At 44.6% G+C, this 18,534-nt stretch overlaps 3 protein-coding genes across 3 annotated transcripts; 1 reads left to right on the top strand and 2 right to left on the bottom strand.

Annotated features, from left to right (window-relative positions):
* Positions 1-4,812: 4,812 nt before the first annotated feature.
* On the top strand, positions 4,813-7,642 carry LOC102701316 (multicopper oxidase LPR1 homolog 4). Its single transcript, XM_040519874.1, has 4 exons — positions 4,813-4,893; positions 5,012-5,257; positions 5,791-7,254; positions 7,358-7,642. The coding sequence occupies exons 2-4, from the start codon at positions 5,012-5,014 to the stop codon at positions 7,409-7,411; spliced, it is 1,764 nt and encodes a 587-aa protein (XP_040375808.1). The 5' UTR covers positions 4,813-4,893; the 3' UTR covers positions 7,412-7,642.
* Positions 7,643-8,350: 708 nt separating this feature from the next.
* Positions 8,351-12,177, bottom strand: LOC102701041 (factor of DNA methylation 1-like). Its single transcript, XM_006645391.2, has 7 exons — positions 12,010-12,177; positions 11,126-11,841; positions 10,814-10,995; positions 10,158-10,247; positions 9,800-10,087; positions 9,452-9,664; positions 8,351-8,899 (listed from the first exon to the last, which is right to left on the bottom strand). The coding sequence occupies exons 2-7, from the start codon at positions 11,829-11,831 to the stop codon at positions 8,666-8,668; spliced, it is 1,713 nt and encodes a 570-aa protein (XP_006645454.1). The 5' UTR covers positions 11,832-11,841; positions 12,010-12,177; the 3' UTR covers positions 8,351-8,665.
* Positions 12,178-12,264: 87 nt separating this feature from the next.
* LOC102700757 (multicopper oxidase LPR1 homolog 2) lies at positions 12,265-18,428 on the bottom strand. The gene is made up of 3 exons (XM_006645390.3): positions 18,082-18,428; positions 12,924-14,426; positions 12,265-12,666 (listed from the first exon to the last, which is right to left on the bottom strand). Exons 1-3 carry the CDS (start codon positions 18,316-18,318, stop codon positions 12,610-12,612), a joined length of 1,797 nt encoding a protein of 598 aa, XP_006645453.2. The 5' UTR covers positions 18,319-18,428; the 3' UTR covers positions 12,265-12,609.
* Between the last annotated feature and the right edge of the window lie 106 nt (positions 18,429-18,534).

Genomic DNA, 18,534 nt, shown 5'->3' with positions numbered 1-18,534 from the left:
TTTATAAGTTTATAATAGTATGAGAGTATTTTTTAAAGGAAAATCTACTTGTATCATTTATCTGTACTTAAAGTAAGCATTTAAGAAAATATTAATGGTAGGGATTATAAAAGTTTAACTTAATATTATTCTAAACGACAAATATTTTTGACTGAAATATGTAATTTCCACTTTAACTGTAGCCCTAAAAATTAAAAATTAACGGTACAGCTCATATTACCGTCGGGGGCGGATCACCTCGCGGGCCGCGCGAGTGCGATGGATCAACGGGCCGGGGTAGGCCGATGGCCCAACAACGGGCCCTGAAACAATCATATGGGCCTTTGAAGCCCATTTAGTTAACCAAACCCCGTCTAATTAAGCCCAATATAGAAAATGATCGTTATTATAGTTCAACATAAAGAAGAAAACGGAAATTAAAATAAGAAATATAGGCAGAGCATTTCGCCCATCTTTTCGCTTCCGCTTATGTTTAAGCCAAAATTTAAATTCTCAACCTTTGGAATTGATTTTAGCGTTTTCTTTTCAGCGAAGTTTATTTTCCAGCTTTGGCTTTTAGATCATTAAGAGCATGTATATAAAAGTTTTATTCATAAATTATTTTTTATCTGTAAACATGTCTAAAGTCAGTAACCAATATTTTTTTTGGGTGAGATTAACATAACTGCTTTGCGGTGGTACGAGTTCGTGATGTTATTCTAGCCTATGGAGTCAGTTTAATTTATTTGTGAACCACTTGCTCTCTTATTACATGTTGGATCGAGCAAACATGAAGCATATATACATACTCTCTCTCTCTCTCTATATATATATATATATATTGGAGCATCTTTGCTAATGTGCATGTTGCTCAAGTGTCTATAGAGTAACATACACAAAGTTTAGCGCAATATATATGTAATCTTCTAGCTTATTAATAAATTTACCTTCTAAATTTTGATGCTATATGTGCAGCATGAATATAAGACTGACGCTGGCTTTGTTTGAGAGTCATTATGCAGGCACATCTGCACATATATGACAAATCCCAGGTAGCTGAATCCTTCCAATGTATTTTCTGGAGCAGATAAAATATAATGAGCCGCCAGTTGAAATCAAGCTGTGATCTTTCTGATTTTTCCCAATCTTTGCTAGCTTGACTAGCTAGCAAGGCGTTCAAGGCAAGCGTCAGGTCGAAACATGATTGCTTCAGCACTAATAAAAAAACCGTGTATGCGTATGCATTTTTCTTTAGATAATGTATATGTGTATAGATAGATAGATTCCACGGTTGATTACTGGTTACTCTGACTAATGAGTCCGTGATGAATGATTCGCTTGCACGGTCGACCTTAATATGCTTACTGTCTCTCTCGATACTTCAATTTCAATTTTGACATTCTCATGATCCTAGTCAGAATCAACAGAACAGGCACGCCTGGTAGCTGGAGTCGTTCACTTTCAACCTAGCTAGCTACGAAATTAAACTGACCGTGCGTATGCTTTTGTATACCTGTACATCTACTACTTATGTAGACGTACTCTGGTTTGTTTGACCTAACAATATCTACTGTACCATTACGCGTTTATCTCCGATCGAAGAATTCAAGAATAGGTAGGCGCCGATCAACAAGCATGCATTAATTTTCTACAGACAGCAGTCGTTCCAAACTAGGGACACCAGCACACAGATTTCACCGACAACCATTGCCAAACTTTCTCGAACACCTTCTTGTTTTCTGACGAACGACGTGTTTGCAGCTCGATCAGATGTATCTTCGTTTCAGTATAGTTACATAACGCATGGCCAGTTTGTGTTCCTAAAATATGCCTCCTCTTCTTGTTTGATCGATCCTAAAGTACGTAGCACAATGCATGCCATTATATTATTTTGTCACAGGATCGCAGCTGATAGCTAGCTCCATGAAGACAGGATGGTGTTTGCGATCCTGCCAATTAAATTAACCTTTGCTTAATTTCTTAGCTTGTAAGGTGCCAAAAGACAGCTTTTTTTTTTGAAAGATCCCAAAAGACAGATTGAGGGTGTACGTCTCAATATGTAGCTATTGATCCTGTCACGAGAGGACAAATTGACAATGGATCAGCGTCAGTAGAAAACTTGGCTTTGGCTGGTGTACGGTTGCCTACTGATCTACTGCTCGATCGATTGCGCTGTCGCAATATATATCAAGGTTTCGTTCAGCATTTCGCTTCTTCACGTGCATTCAGATAGCAGGTATAACTAAGACAAAATTAAACTGCATGCCATGTGTTGTGTTCTTTCAGAATTCAGAAAACCATATATGTCTCCAATTCAGAGACACAGATGGATGCATCCACACATAAGCAAAAGCAAGTCATATATTTTGATGAATATAAATGGTCTTTCCTCTCTTTTTTCTCCAGAACTTTTTACCCTAAAAGAATACTGTCCACTCAGTTTATCACTACTAATTATATGTCCCACTTCAGTTTGATACTTGTTGGTTGTGTGCATCCATCGCAGAGGCCAGATGTGTTATGCTCTTCCATTATTCTATAGAGTTTTTTTGTCAGGCAACTACTCTCCCTCCTCCTTCCTTCCTATGGAGTGCAAACAAGTTATTTTAAAGCATGTATGTACTGTACTTGTGTTGATTGCTGATTAGTAGCTCTGACCAGAGTCCAATGATTTGCAAAGAGGGGTCCTTGTTATTGTTTTTCCCTTAATTCTGTACGATTTTACTATTTGTTAGTCACCATCAACAGGGTCCATTCTGTCCTTAATTTTGGTTTTTTTTTGCACATATTTTATTGCACTGGAAATTGTGTGTACGTAAACCATCTAGCCTTCTGTATTTCTGAACTTCTCTGAAGATAGTTATCTCTTTCTCTGAAGCCACAAATCACACGCTATGTGGGCACGAGAAACATAACTGAACAAGTACTAGTAGTCATCAAGCAGGCATATTCAGTTAGTGAAAGTGAAACTAGGAACAAATTTGCCCACAGATTCACTAACAACCATTGCCAACTTTTGGAAGAGCTAGCTTTGCGTTCTTACCAGACGTGCAACTCAGATTCTTTGACAATACGATGGATAACAACATGTTGTTCTAATTAATTTTCTCCATGCATAATGATATAATTATCAACGGTAGCTAACTGATCAAATCATGTATAGATATGTACTTGTTTTTGTACAAATAGTACACGCGTATATTTGTGTATCTTCGATCGCTGCAACTAATTCCGCATTTCTCGAGCATTTTTGTGGCAACTTGCATGTTACTTGTACCCAATGACAGATATATGCCAAACAGCTAAGAATTATTCAATAATCTGTATTGGAACGCTTATGATCTGCCACAGATTCGATCCAATTGGCAACAACATCGATCGAGAATTTGCAGTAGAATGTCAACGAATTATCCTGCGTTTTCATTGGATCTTAACAGCTTGATCACTCTATGCATTATGTACGTGCCTAGATTTCTCTTGCATTTTGCACAAAAGAATCTTTTATAAGAACACCATGTCTGCACCCATCTATCACACACCAAGTTGCTATATATAGATAGATATATAGCTAGTATATAGCATGGCTGTTTTACAATAGTGAGAGTGGTTAGGAGGTAATTAATCCTTGACTTTTTTGAATACATATTATTGAGATGATAGTGGAAATGTGCAGTCCTTTTGGTGTTGATCAGGGGGAGGTGTGCAACATGATTGATGTTAATTGGAGCTAACTAGCTATGGGTAGTAGGTACCAATCTGGCCAGCTTAATAATTGTTATCATCAGCATCATGTTTGATCATGTACCATGTAGCATATGGAATGTATTATACTAGCAACGTGCTCATAGCTGCCACATGCGTACTACTGCAAGTACGATGTGTGACTGTAAATATGCAATGTCTGCTGAAACAACGCCAAGATTACTGGCTCACGCACGTTAATTCCCCTGTTCAACAAATTCAACGGTTGTTCTTCGCTTGACATGACAGGCATGATTGACACAAATGTGGACCAGATGACAAAAGGGGTTAGGACAAAGTGGCTGTTTGTATTTTCAGAGACTTTTTTACTCCCTTATCACATCGGATATTAGACGTTAATTAGAAATATTAAATATAGACTGATAATAAAACTAATTGTATAAATAAAGACTATTTCATTAGATAAATTTTTTAAGCCTAATTAAGCCATGATTAGCAAATATTTACTGTAGCATCGCATTCGTTAATCATGGACTAAATAAGCTCAATAGATTATTCTCGTAAAATAGTCCAGAGTATGAGGTGGATTTTATTAATAGTCTATATTTAATATTAGGAACTTAAAAAAAGGTTCCGGTGAATCAAACAGGGTCAAAGTAACAAGTAGTAATTAACAAACTGTTCAAATGGGCCTGTAGCTGTGGTTCATCTGTCTTCGTGTATTTGACCATTCATGCATCTCAATTCTCAAAGCTTAGTTAGTTAGTTGGCCTTGTCTGCATTGCTAGCCGGCTCTGGATTTAAAATGGCCTGTGTGTAGAAGCTCTCGCGTGCAGCTTTGCTAGAATGCACACACAACTAATTAATTTTTTTCTTCACTTAGTTTAGTTTAATTAGGTTGGGTTGGCCGTCTCCAACTAATTATTCAGCTTGTTGCGTTGCGTCGTCGGTCGACGAATCGATCGTTATCCGTCTCGCTGTCCTGCACGTTTAGCCGTTTACTTACTCAAAACTATTCCTAATTTCCTATAAATACAAGCCTTTCGTCCCATCGCCAAGAGCATCAGTACGTCGTGTGTCTCGTGTGTTGGCCACACGCCAGTACTGTCGACCAGCACTAATCTTAATTTTCTTTCTCCTCGATCCATTGATTGATCATCATCATCCTGTGCATGCCCCTCTCCATCTTCTGTTCTTCCTCAAGTAGCTAAGGTTCGATTAGATCATCAGTAAATTAATCAGCTACGAGTAGTATAACAGTACTTTGCATTAGTTTGCTGCAATGAAATGTATGTAGTACTGATTTGTCTTGGTGATCATGTACTTGCAGATGATGGGTCGGAGTCGAGAGAGGATTCTGCAGGTGTTGGTGGTGGCCGCTGTGGTGGTTGCTGCCGGCAATGTCGCGGCGGCGCAGGCGCCGCCGGTGACGGCGGCGGACCTGCAGAGGGTGGCCGGGTCGCTGCAGATGTACGTGGACGCGCTGCCGCAGATGGCCAAGATCCAGGGCTATGGCTTCCAGCGCGGCCAGGCCGTGCCCATCAACCTCACCATTGGCATGTTTCAGAAGACCTGGGTACGTAATTACCATGCATAATTACTACGGAGTATACTATACTCCTTGTGACCATGCATCTATATCATCATCATCATCTATTCAATTGAATTATCCAAATTAATTTAGGATAAAAATCATTTTTTTCATATATCAGAAACAAATTATGTTGTCAGTACTTTTTTTTTTGTCGGCATGCATTCTGGGATGGATATGTTCTTAAATAAGATGAAATAAAAAAAAAAGTATTGATCATGTCGGTAGCTCAAAATCATTGGTCTTTAGCCACAAGGCCCCCAAAACAGCCAATCCAGGTCACATCAATTCATGATTAGTAGTTAGGCTTGAGTGATGCAAGTACAGTACTCAAAATGCATGTGTTAGGTTCTTCACAGCAGGATCACTCTAATTTTTAAAGCTAGCGATATATTATACAATAATGCAATGAATTAACGGACAAATACATAAATGTATTGAGTAAACTAATTAATTGAACAGTAAAATAAAATCAAAAAAAGAAAACTGAGATGGTTTGCATGCATGAATGCATGCAGAAATTCCACCGCGACCTGCCGGCGACGCCGGTGTTCGTGTACGGCCAGTGCCCGGACTCGGCGACGTTCCCGGGTCCGACGATCGTGGCGCGCCACGACGTGCCGCTGTTCGTGAGGTGGGAGAACCACCTCCCCGCCGCGCACATCCTCCCGTGGGACCCCACCGTGCCCACCGCCATCCCCAAGAACGGCGGCGTCCCCACCGTCGTCCACCTCCACGGCAGCGCCCACCCACCGCAGTCCGACGGCAGCGCCTTCGCCTGGTTCACCGCCGACTACCGCGAGAAGGGCCCCGCCTGGACGCAGGCCACCTACCGCTACCCCAACGTGCAGCCGCCGGGCAACCTGTGGTACCACGACCACGCCCTCGGCCTCACCCGCGCCAACCTCCTCGCCGGACTCCTCGGCGCCTACGTCATCGAGAAGCCCGAGGTGGACACCCCCATGGACCTCCCCTGCGACGACGACGACCTCCACCTCATCATCGCCGACCGCAGCTTCAACGTCGACGGCTCGCTCTTCATGAACCACACCGGCGTCGCGCCCAACATCCACCCGCAGTGGCAGCCGGAGTACTTCGGCGAGGCCATCACCGTCAACGGCAAGGCGTGGCCGTTCCTCGTCGTCCACCGCCGCCGCTACCGTCTCCGCATCCTCAACGCCAGCAACGCGCGCTACTTCAACGTCTCGCTCTCCAACGGCCTCCCCTTCCACGTCGTCGGCTCCGACGCGTCCTACCTCTCGGCGCCGGTCACCGTCAGCAACCTCCTCCTCTCCCCGGCCGAGATCTTCGACGTCGTCATCGACTTCACCCAGTCGCCGACGGCCGAGATCGAGATGCTCAACTCGGCGCCCTACCCGTTCCCGACCGGCACGGCGGCCGGCCCGCTCAACGGCAAGGTGATGAAGTTCGTGGTCCAGCCCAACGGGCCGCGCGACCCGCCGGACAACTCGACGGTGCCGGACCACGAGGTGCCGTACGCGAGCGTGACGGCGCTCCCGCCGACGACGATGACGAGGTACATCGTCCTGTACGAGAACCTGACGTCGAGCGGGCAGTCGACGCGCCTCTACATCAACGGGCTCCGCCTGGAGGACCCGGTGACGGAGACGCCCAAGTCCGGCACGACGGAGCTGTGGCAGGTGATCAACCTCACCGGCGACAACCACCCGATGCACATCCACCTGGGCATGTTCCAGGCCGTGAAGATGCAGCAGCTCGTCAACCTGCAGGCCTTCACCGACTGCATGACGGCGCTCAACGACGCGGTCAAGTGCAACATCGACCAGCACGCCGTCGGCCCCGTCGTGCCGGTGCCGGACCACGAGAAGACGTGGAAGAACGTGCTGAAGGTGCCGCCGGGCTTCCAGACGTCGGTGGTGGTGGCCTTCAAGCTCGTCGACACCAACCAGACCTACCCCTTCGACACCACGGCCGAGCCAGGATACGTCTACCACTGCCACGTAAGCGCCACGTCACGTGCCACGTGCACCTCTCTCTCTCTCCTATTCTCTATTTTCCGGTCGACGAATTTATCTTCTAATAAATAATGTAATAATGTTGCAGATCCTGGATCACGAAGACAACGCCATGATCAGGCCACTCAAGCTGCTTGCATGACAAACGACGGCGTGATCGATGCCTCACTGGGATTAATAATTCTGAGGACTATTCGTTTGCGTTAAAAATGATTTCTGTTGTCTGAATTTTATATTGATTCGATTCATTCTGTAACTGTCTTGGTTTCATGCACTGTAATATCACATCGATATATGATTGAGGGGAATGTGTTGTACAACCACTTGATTGATTCTTTCAAGTGAAATATACGTGAAAAAAAGCATTCATTTTTATCCTGAGTTGCCTCTGTTTTCTACTCCCATATGCAGTTAACACTGCCTACTTGAGCTCAATGTGATATGGATTATAGCAAAATTGAGGCGCATAAAATGGATTAGTAGTATACTGCAGATGATTAGCAAAAGAGCACAAGCACACATGCACCAATAAAAATGTACTACAACCAGATCAGCAAGCACGTGGAGAAAAAATTAACAGCAGTGGTCTGTATAGCCTCGTCTTTTTTCTCGTGTTTATACTAATAAACCAAAATTTAAATTTTTGACCTTATATCTAAAATAAATTTTGGATTTTTTAGCGTATTTATTTTCCACCCTTTACTTTTATATCACTCATAATTTGATTTTTTTCTCTAAATAAGCCAAATAATCACATTTTATTTTCCACCCTTTACTTTTATATCACTCATAATTTGATTTTTTTCTCTAAATAAGCCAAATAATCACCCGTAAGTATCTCACTGACCGAATGTTCAGAACTGTTGCAGGGTGAAGAACCACACAAGCATTGCAAAACAGATCAAGATACTCCTAATGAACAAGTCCAATCGAGCCGTCAATCTCTCCAGGATATGCCGATCAGGCTTCAGAGGTACTCGTAGGGGTAGGATTTACGTGCGTTCTCAAAAAAGGATATGCGTACTGCAAAACGCAGACGACGTTGTACTGTGTTCTTAAGAAAAAAAGTCCAATTGGCCGATTGTTTCTGCAAGTTCTCATCTGCAACATACCTACAAAACAGCAAACATGTAGGCACTAGATAGAACGAACCGTTCAGTCTTAAATTAGAAGGCATTCACAATGTCCATTCATCTATGTCCATGCTCTGTAACAACGCCGGAGAATCCAGCTTAAACTCCGACAAATAAACAACAGTTAGTCAGACTAGCCGACCCATCATTAGAGTTACACCACCACTTAACACGGTACTGATAACTAGTAGCACCATGACGGGTGCAGATATGTAGGTCACGAAAGCAAAGACAGTATATATAGCCCAGCCATATGAATGAGCTCAGGGCGTACGCTTCCTCTTGTGCGTCCTCCACTGCTTCAGGACGTATTGGACGACTTCTTTGAGTGTTGCTCTCCTGCCCTCCTTAAAGTTCCACAGCTCTGGTACAGGATAGCGGCCACTGGGATTGTACTCGTTAAGTTCTTTCAGTGCCTGTGTTACCAACGCATATATTGTTTCACCGTGCTCTTCTTTAAGTTCGCGAAGTTTCTCATCATCTTCAGAAACAATTTCCTAAAATCAGACCACGAACCGTTAGATGGTACGTTCATGCAAGTAGCCTGAGTGCCTCATGCACTGCGTGGGTTAGTTTAAAGCATCTCATTCCTATTCAAAAAATGCAAGATTAACAGCTAGGCTAGCAGTGATCAAGACCTTGCCACTAGTTTAACCAGTAATCCATACAAGAAAATGCACAGTAGACCATTTTGCAGTCTCCAAATGTTTTCTGAACCTTAGATGTGATCCTAATTTTGTAATTCCTACCACAGTAGGTCACGTGGGGCAAGAGATGCATGTTGCCATTCAGACGCACCTACCTCACTATACGTTCATGATTACTAGTATAATTATGTATATAAGTTGTACATTTGAGGATAATTATTTATTATATCCTATATTTTAGACCTTAACTGGGATCCATTGCAAAGCAAGGACATTATGCAAGTATATGTAGATGTACCATTGCAAGTAAAACTGGAATTCCTCTGTAAAATTGAAGACTCAAGATTGCAAACAACCCCACAGCAAGGAAGTATGTAAAAGCAGTAGTAAAGAGATTCCTACCGTCTCTTTTCCCTTAATCATGACAACCCTAAAAGGGTGCCAGTCTGGATTTTTTATCTCATCTTCCCACTGAGAACAAAGCATGACAGCAGTTTCATCTACATCCCCTTTTGAAAATCTCTGTTTGCAAGCATTTGCAAATGCTTTGAGATCAAGCTCACCCATTCTCTTGATGCCGATATTTGTTCGACCAACTGTAATCTCTTTGAAGCCCTACAGAGCATACATCATATCAAAAGTAGGAATGGTCTTTAGATGCTATGTCAAAGCAACGAAAACATGGTGTCATCAATAAAGCATCACACAACGTAATATTGGACATGTGGTCAACTAGCAGAGGTAACTTACATCTATCAGCTCCTTCCGGGCAAGTTGTAGCTCATCATTGCTTTGTCTTTCCTTGGTAACCAATATTTGGTTAAGTGACTCCATTTCATTCATATCATCATACTTACTTTTTAGCTCTTCATTGAGTTCATCTATTTTCCTCCTCGCTTCGGAGTCTTCTTCACCTGGCATATGCTTCATTACTTCCAATTTACCCTGCAGCTGTTGTATTTCTAACTCAAGCTTCTGCTTGGCATTCAACTGCTGCTCTAACTTGAGAATCTTATCTAGAGCAGCTTGTTTCTCCCTCTGCATTTTGCACACGTCAGACAGTCATTCGATATGGGTTCTTATAAACTTAAGTGAACAAGATCCAAACCTTGTGTTCTTCCACAAGCTTCAGCAAACTTTCATCTGCCCTTTCTTGCTCCAACGTTGCCATCTTGAGATGCTTAGCTTTAGTATTGTTCTGTATGCAAACCACAGCGTTACTGCATATTGCAAATCTGCAATAGAGAGGAATCGACAAGCAACATCCTACATGTGTCACTATTTAGTACTCCCTCCGTCCCTAAAAGAGTGTAGTTTTAGCTAATCAAAGACAAACTAAGCAGGAGGTTGAAAGACTATTATGCCCATAATTAGCGTGTAGAGAAAACAAGGAAGAGGAGGGAGAACTATTGGTTCGGTGGCTAAAATGAGAAGAAAAAGATAACTAGTATTAAAGAGGTCTAGTGGAGGCCAGTCTAAAAATACACTCTTTATGGAACAGATTGTTAAGCTAAAAATACGCTCTTTTGGGATGGAGGGAGTAGTCATTGGCATCATTACCTCATTAGAAAATAAAATGATACATAGAAAACCTCTGCATTGCATGAATATCCTATTGCTAAACATTCTGCTGTAAAATCCCATAAAAAACAAAAACAACAAATGCTAGTAATGAAAGAATGATAGTAAGGACACAAAAGGGAGGTAAGACTTGATAGTTGTTTGTGAGGAAAAATAACGAATAGAAAACAGGACATCACGTACCTTTTCCTTCTCTAGCTCAAGGTTCCTTCTGTCAGAGTTACTTTGGGCAGCTAGGGCATCAAGCTCCTTGGATCTTGAGTCAAGTTCTTGCATCTTGGACTCAAAATCTGAACGCCGTTTCTGATTCTCCTCCATAATCATCTGTGAATGTCTGCGTGAAATGTCTTGTATCTTGCGGATTTCTGGTTAAAAACGTTAAGAAGATCATTAAACAATTCAAAGCCACAGGTGTGCTAAAACTGAGCGAAATGCATATGTGATGATAACTAAGGACACAGCAGAACATGGAAGCAGCAAAAGATCAACACACACCTTCATTGTAAGCCTGGAGTTGCATCTCCCTTTGCTCCATCACCCTTTCAAGTGATGCGGTTGTCTCACTGAACTTAGATTCAAGCTCCTCCACGTCCCTGTTCTTAACCTCAACCTGGCTGGCCAAATTGGCAACGAGCTTGTCAGTCTTTCTTGTTCCTTCGTTTTCAAGATCAGCAACAGTCTTCAGGTCACCATTCTTCCGCAAATAATCCCCAATTGGCCCTAGAGAATGGTAATCATCGGCCCTCGCAACCCACCCAAACATCTCAGACCCTCGGTGCTTCTTCCCCATCCATGCCTTTCTGCCATACCCTTCTTGCTCAAAGTGGTTCTCGAATGCGCTCGCATTGGCGAAACCAGTCCAGTCCTTGGCAAACTCAACAATGGCGTTCCCCGTGTGACCCCAGCGGTTCCAGAGAGGGACGACCTTGTGTGGGGAAAACTGCGAGAATCTCTCCTTCAGCCGGTTCCCACTCTCCCCAACATGGCGCCCGTTCTTCCGTTCGGTGGGCACATTGACAAGGATCCCCATCCATGGGAAGACGAACCGCTCGTCCCTGCTCTGGTGAGGCTGAGCCCCCAAACCCACCGCCTGTGAGTGCGACTGCTCGTCGGGTGAATCTCTCTCCATGTGGCTGGGGCCGGCACGGTGGTGGCGCGCATTGTCTCTCGCATTCGCAGCGGCCGACCGTACGTGCGGCATGGAGGCACAGCTGCAACCCAAATCCAATGCAATCGGTGAGATGAGATGGTATAGTTTAATCGGTGGAGAAAACAAACACACAGAGAGAAATAAATCAATCCAAGTTTGAGAACGATTTGGGGCAGGTTGTTCAAAAACCCTCATCAAAACCACATAAAAGGAAGCTAGGGTTTCTCACCTGCGAATGATATCAACCCGGAGCAGAGGAGGAAGACGAGGAAGAGGAGGAGGACGGTGGTGGGAATCGATACGGTCTCCGGCGAGATGCGACGGCGGCAGCAGCGGTGGTTGGGTTGGCGGCGTGATCGACGCGGCGTCCAGCGAGTGAGACGGACGGAGAAGCCGATCAGCGCCGCCCGTCCCGCTGGTGCGAAAGGGTTGGAGATTTTAACGCGAATCCTCCCCTCTCATCTCAAGGACCCTGTGCCCGTGTACCGACACGTGCCCCCGCGCAAATCTCAAAGCAGCCACCGTTGTCATCAAAGCCCCAGAGCTCAAATCGTCCAAGCAGAGCACTTGTAGTGGTAGTACTATCGTCGATTTTCACATGGTTTTTTTTTTTGCATCAAAACTACAGTAGCAAAGATATAGTATGACGCATGCAAACGAAACGAGAATTCAGATTCATATGGTTACACGACTTTGGAATGCAGTGCACATGTCACGTTCATTCATGTGCCTTGCCTAGCTAGGTACATCCTGCAAAATGACGGTTGCCGCGATGCAAATGCAAATGCAAGAACATATATATACAGGGAAATTACTAGAGCTATCTAAGCTAGTAGCGCACAATCTTCATCGGCCTCATCATCTCGTTGTCTTCGTGGTCCAGAATCTGCATTTCAAATCCAATTTGATCAGGCAAAAAAAAAAACAAACAGAGAGCCACGGATCGATTTAAGTGGTGATTAGGAAAAACCAAACGTATTTGTGCATATTTGCATATGAGAAATAATACATGAATAAATTTTTAAAACAAGTATGCTTAGCCATTTAAAAGTCAGTGCTGTGAAATAAAATTTGAAATATTAAAATTAACTCTAAATTTAAGGTTTAAAATTTAAATTTACTAGAGAAATGTTGTGTGCTTACGTGGCAGTGGTAGACGTAGCCGGGACCGGCGGTGACGTCGAAGGGGAAGCGGCGGCTGTCCGGCGGCGAGAGCGGCCGGAACCGCACGAGCACCCTCGTCACCGTACCGGGGCGCACCTTGAACACGTTCTTCCACCCGCGCTCCTGCCGCGGCACCACGTGCCTCCGCCCGCCGGCGAGGTGCCGCTCCAGCCCGCACGCCGCCTCCGCGCCACCGCGGCCGCCTGCTGCCGCCTTCGCCTCCCGCATCATGCACTCCCTCAGCTCGTCCACGCGCCGCAGCGACCGCTGCTCCACCGCCACGAACAGCGCCAGGTGGAGGTGCAGCGGGTGGTTGTCGTCGGTGAGGTTGATCACGTCCCACACCTCCGACGTCCCCTCCCTCGGCGTCTCCGTCACCGGGTCCATGTACGACCGCGCGTTCAGGTACAGATGCGTCGGCTCGTCGGTGCCTTCCTTCGTGTACTCGTACATGGCGATCCGCCGCGTCACCGTCGCCTCCCTCACGTCCGGCTTCGGGTAATGCGGCATCAGCGTCGCCGGCACGCTCGACGTGTCCGGCTCCGTCGACGCGCCGCGTTCGATCACGAACTTCATCACCGGCACGGTCTCCGCCTTGTCGCCGGGGTCACCGGGGTACGGCGCGGGGGCGTCGGAGCGGAGGACGATCGACGTGGCCCCGCCCGACTCGGCGAAGTCGACGACCACGTCGGCGATCTCGGACGGCGCGAGGAGGAACGCGCGGGTGGGCACCGGCCTGGCGAGGTACACCGAGTCTGACGCGACGTGCACGAAGCGGAGGCCGCCGGAGAGGGACAGGCGGAAGAAGCGCGCGTTGCTGGCGTTGAGGATGCGGAACCTGTAGCGGCGGCGAAGGACGCGCAGGTACGGCCACGCCTTGCCGTTGGCGACGACGACGGGGCCGAAGTACTCCGGCTGCCACTGCGGGTGCACGCTCGGGTTGTTCCCCGTGCCGTTCATGAACAGCGAGCCGTCGGCGCGGAAGTCGCGGTCGAACAGCACCAGGTTGCGGTCGAACGCCTCGCCGGAGGGCAGGTTGAGCGCCGCCTCCTCCGCCGGGGAGGCGACGCGGTACGCGCCGAGGAGGCCGGCGAGGATGTTGACGCGGGTGAGCCCCATGGCGTGGTCGTGGTACCACAGGTTGCCGGGAGGCTGCTGGTTGGGGTACTCGTACGCCGGCGAGGAGAAGCGCGGGCCTGTGGCGGCGAGGCCGGCGGTGAACCAGGCGAGCGAGTGGCCGTCGGAGGCGGAGTGCTGCACGCCGCCGTGGAGGTGGACGACGGTGGGGACGCCGCTGCCAGGTGTCGCGGCGGTGAGGGTAGGGTCCCACGGGAGGAAGTGACGTGGCGGAAGGTGGTTGGTCCACGTCACGTAGGTGGGGACGCCCTGCATGGCCTCGATGGTGGGGCCCGGCACCGTGGCGGTCTCCTTGCTGGTGCCGTACGCGAAGACCCGCGTCGCCGGGAGGTCGCGGTGGAATTTCTGAAAATAAAAGGAAAATAAAAAATACAGTTGTTCAGAGCTCAGACGAATGCTTTCACGATCTCACTTGCTATACTTTATCTGCTGCTCTTTTACGGTTCTGAACAACGACACGTGTTTAAAATATTTTTATTATATATTTTATTAAGAATATATGTATAAATATTTATTTTTAATACATTTTTTAAGACCACTTAATACATGTTTTCGTAGTATCTTCAAACTAATTATTTTGAACATTATTAATATTTAAAGTTTTTGAAGTTTGATTATCAACTTATCCTGAACAATAGGAATTATACAGCTTTTAGTACTGCATTTACATAATAGCATTAAAGATTTATTGAATCCTAATATGAAGTCGATGCATTAGTGCTAGTGCATTACTGCAGTATATGATATTGACGCTATGAGCGAGACACAGCACAAAACGCACCATTTTGCTGCAAGAAAGTCTAAAGAGGAATAGTGGAAGATTCAGACGAAGGAGAAATAGATTGCGAAACTCTGAACTAGATTTTGCCGTGATGACTTGACACAGTTAGGGCACAAAACTCATTGCGATTTGGTCGTTGACAAGGAGTTATATAGCTTCGTTGCGATTTGGTCGTTGGGATGCTGACACTGAATTCGTGAGGCAGGGCACAAACTCACGATGCTGCTAGAAAGTCTTCGTAAAGTTTTGACGTGAATGAGAATTCAGAGAAAGCAGAACGGATTCCATCCAAAATGTCTGAACAATGGTCTGCCATTTTCATTTCTGACGATAAGGCATGGGGCCATGAGCGACACAGACAGAGGCTGACTTGTATCACGACTGAATGCGATCCATTTCATCACTCGTTGGACACAATTGTTTGAGTAAAGAAGATGGAAAGTTCTGAAAAGCCAGATGCTGAAGAAATTCTCGCAAGTCCTGACGCACAAGTGTAAGGAGGAGGCCAATTCTGAAGACTGAAATTGTAACATAACTGTAGAACAGAATCAGCATCATCTTATCCCAATTTAAAGAATGGAGTGAAATTCATCTCAATTTAGGGGCTGTTTAGTTCCAAAAATTTTTACCTAAAAACATCACATCGAATCTTTAGACATCTAAATAAAGTATTAAACATAGATAAAACGAAAAACTAATTGCACAGTTATGTGAGAAATCGTGAGTCGAATCTTTTGAGCCTAATTAGTACATGATTAGCCATAAGTGCTACAGTAACCTACATGTGCTGATGATGGATTAATTAGGCTTAAAATATTCGTCTCGCAGTTTCCATGCCAGCCGTGAAATTCGTTTTTTTCATTCTAGTCTGAAACCTTTTCCGACATCCGGTCAAACGTATCTGATGAGCACGAAAAAAATTCCCACGTCTAATCAGCAGAGGTCCCCTCCACTGTGCAAAGACTCTGCATGACAGCGCAGAGTAGCCCTACTTTTCTTATGCAAACATCTAGCACTAATCAGATCAAATTTGGGGAAAGTGGAAAGGAAAGGTGATATTTTTGTAGTACTTGTTTTTTTACCCATCGGTTAAGCAAAACGGACTACAAGTAAACATGACTCTGTACTGAAATTTTAGCCAATAATAGTGCTAAAAAATAGGGGTTAGTTGCATGCGTTGCTTTCAGAAGCTGAGCTTAGTCTTACCCGTATGCATTATGAGTCGGTAGAATTTGCAGAGTTGGTTTGCTCAACAGTGAGTGATGCTCAGCATACGACTTGTAATTTGTGAATTGGTCTTAAGTCCACAAGAAAGCTTCCCAAATTTCTTACTATTCTTTTGACTAATGATATATTTGTTTTTTTTCAAAAACGAATCGATTATTTTGACAAAGGCTCGTCATTTTTTTCCCTCTGCGTACATAAACTTGTAATTTGTGAAATGTTATCCACTTGAGGCTATCTCCGGTGTATTCTGCTGATACTATAATTTAGCCAATAATGTTGACATATTTTTATCAGATGATTATAATTAAATTATACAACCAATAAAATTAGAAATAGTAAAAATTTAAAAGGGTAATATTATTATTTTAATTGTGAGCTTATTAAATCTAAAAGCAATTTTACCATTCTTAAAAAGGTATCTTTTGTTATCTTATGTACCGTTAAATTTTACGTATATAAAACGGTGTAACTACTCAAGGATTAGAAAAAAAAACTGTAAAACTAATATATGTCCTCTATCCGACTGATTCGTCGCGCTCCAAAGAAATCTGGTGCTATCTACTATCTCTTTACCTACCGGAATTAAAAGCTGAACAACATCAAGTCCCTGTTTAGTTTTCAAAAATTTTCCCCCTAAAACATCACATCGAATATTTGAACATTTAAATATAGCATTAAACATAGAAGAAACGAAAAACTAATCACACAATTATGTGAGAAATAGTGAGACGAATCTTTTGAGCCTAATTAGTCTATGATTAGTCATAAGTACTACAGTAACCCACCTACGCTAATAACGGATTAATTAGGCTCAAAAGATTCATCTCGCAGTTTCGAGCCGAGTCGTGAAATTCATTTTTTCATTCGTGTCCGAAAACCTCTTCTAACATGCGATCAAACGTTCGATGTGTATAGCAAAATTTTTTGCTTTCCTATCTAAACGCGGCCCAAGAATGAGTACAGGGGTAGTAGCTCAATATGGTAGTCATGGACAGGACCGCCATGCCGGCCGACGTCCTGATCACAACTCTCGAGACGCTAGGCATCGGTGACCTCGTCCTCGCCGGCGCCGGTGGTGGAACGCCTCGTCGTCGTATGTCCGCGGCCAGCACCACCTGCGCTCCCGCCCTGGGACGCCCTGCCTGCTCTACACCACCGCAGGACACACCGGCGACGACCCCAACGCAGGGGTCAATGTATTTGATATCGTGATTTATTTCGGGGACCAAAATTCCGAAATTTCGGATGAATTTTTCAAACAAATTTTGTTATTTCAATTAAAATTCGATTGATTTTTTTGAAATTTAAATTTTAAATTAATAATACATCAACTTCTTAAATCAATGGTAACAACAAACAACATTTGAATTCATAAAATTGCATAAAAAAAGAAAATATAGGTTGCAATAGTTCAACCGAAATTTTTGGAACCTGCCGATAAACCTTAAATTTTAAACTACAATTAAGTTAAAAATACGGTATTTTTTATTTATGAAGAACGTGTTTTCGCGTTTTCGTTTTTTTATGCTTACAATGCAAAATTCGGTATAGAGTTAGAGCTATAGTATAGGCAATGTCCTTTTGTCCTAGAAGAGCTCGAAGCCTAGAATTTAGCAAAGACCATTCGGTAGCTAGTCTGCTACAGTAACAGGCTTGAGACTTGAGAGTACCCGAGGTGAGTGACGAATTTCTGCTCAGGTGGCGGCAACTAGTGTCTGTTCTTGACTGTTAGTTCTGGCACTAAACTACATGCAGTAAATCTTCAGTGTTTCTGCTTACTTTTGTATGAACTGTGCTCGGTTTTCAGCTACTTTTAACTCCTGAGAATTTTTACTGCTGAGCTTTGAGTAAAATTAACGAACAGAGTACTCTCTTAAACTTAGTTAAACGGCAGTATAGTTTATTCCAAACCCAATCCAAGTGCAATGCAAATAATGGAGAAAAAAAAACAAGGAACAGGAACAGTGTATCGTTTCACGTGGTACTACTTACCCACATGGTCTCGTACATGCCGATGGTGAGGTTGCCGGCGACGAGCTTGCCGCCCTCCGTCACGCCGTAGCCGCGCATCCTCGGCATGTCCGGCAGCTCGTCGACGAACATCTCGAGCTTTCTCGGGTCCAGCAGCCGGCCGCCATCGTCGTCGTCGTCACCACGGCCGGGCAACGCCGCCTGGAACACCAGCAGCAACACAAGCAAGAACAAGCCAAGAAACCTTCTCTCCTCCATTGCAGCTAGCTGCTACATACCAGTTTCTTTGGATTCAGTGAAGAAGAGATATTTATCTTAGAGCTGAATGGGACAGTTGGACATTTTCAGCCTTGTGTTTTGTCTCCTAAAAATCTAGTGGATTGTGAGAAGGGGAAGAGAAGGCCAGGAATCTGTTTATAATGGGCATCGAATTTCACTTTAGTAGGAGAAAGATGTGGCCTTTTGTTATCCTCT

The sequence above is a fragment of the Oryza brachyantha genome, chromosome 1, assembly GCF_000231095.2.
Source record: "Oryza brachyantha chromosome 1, ObraRS2, whole genome shotgun sequence".
NCBI classification, from domain to species: Eukaryota; Viridiplantae; Streptophyta; class Magnoliopsida; order Poales; family Poaceae; genus Oryza; species Oryza brachyantha.
The sequence above is the reverse complement of the archived record's forward strand: the minus strand, read 5'-3'. Positions and strand labels throughout refer to the sequence as shown.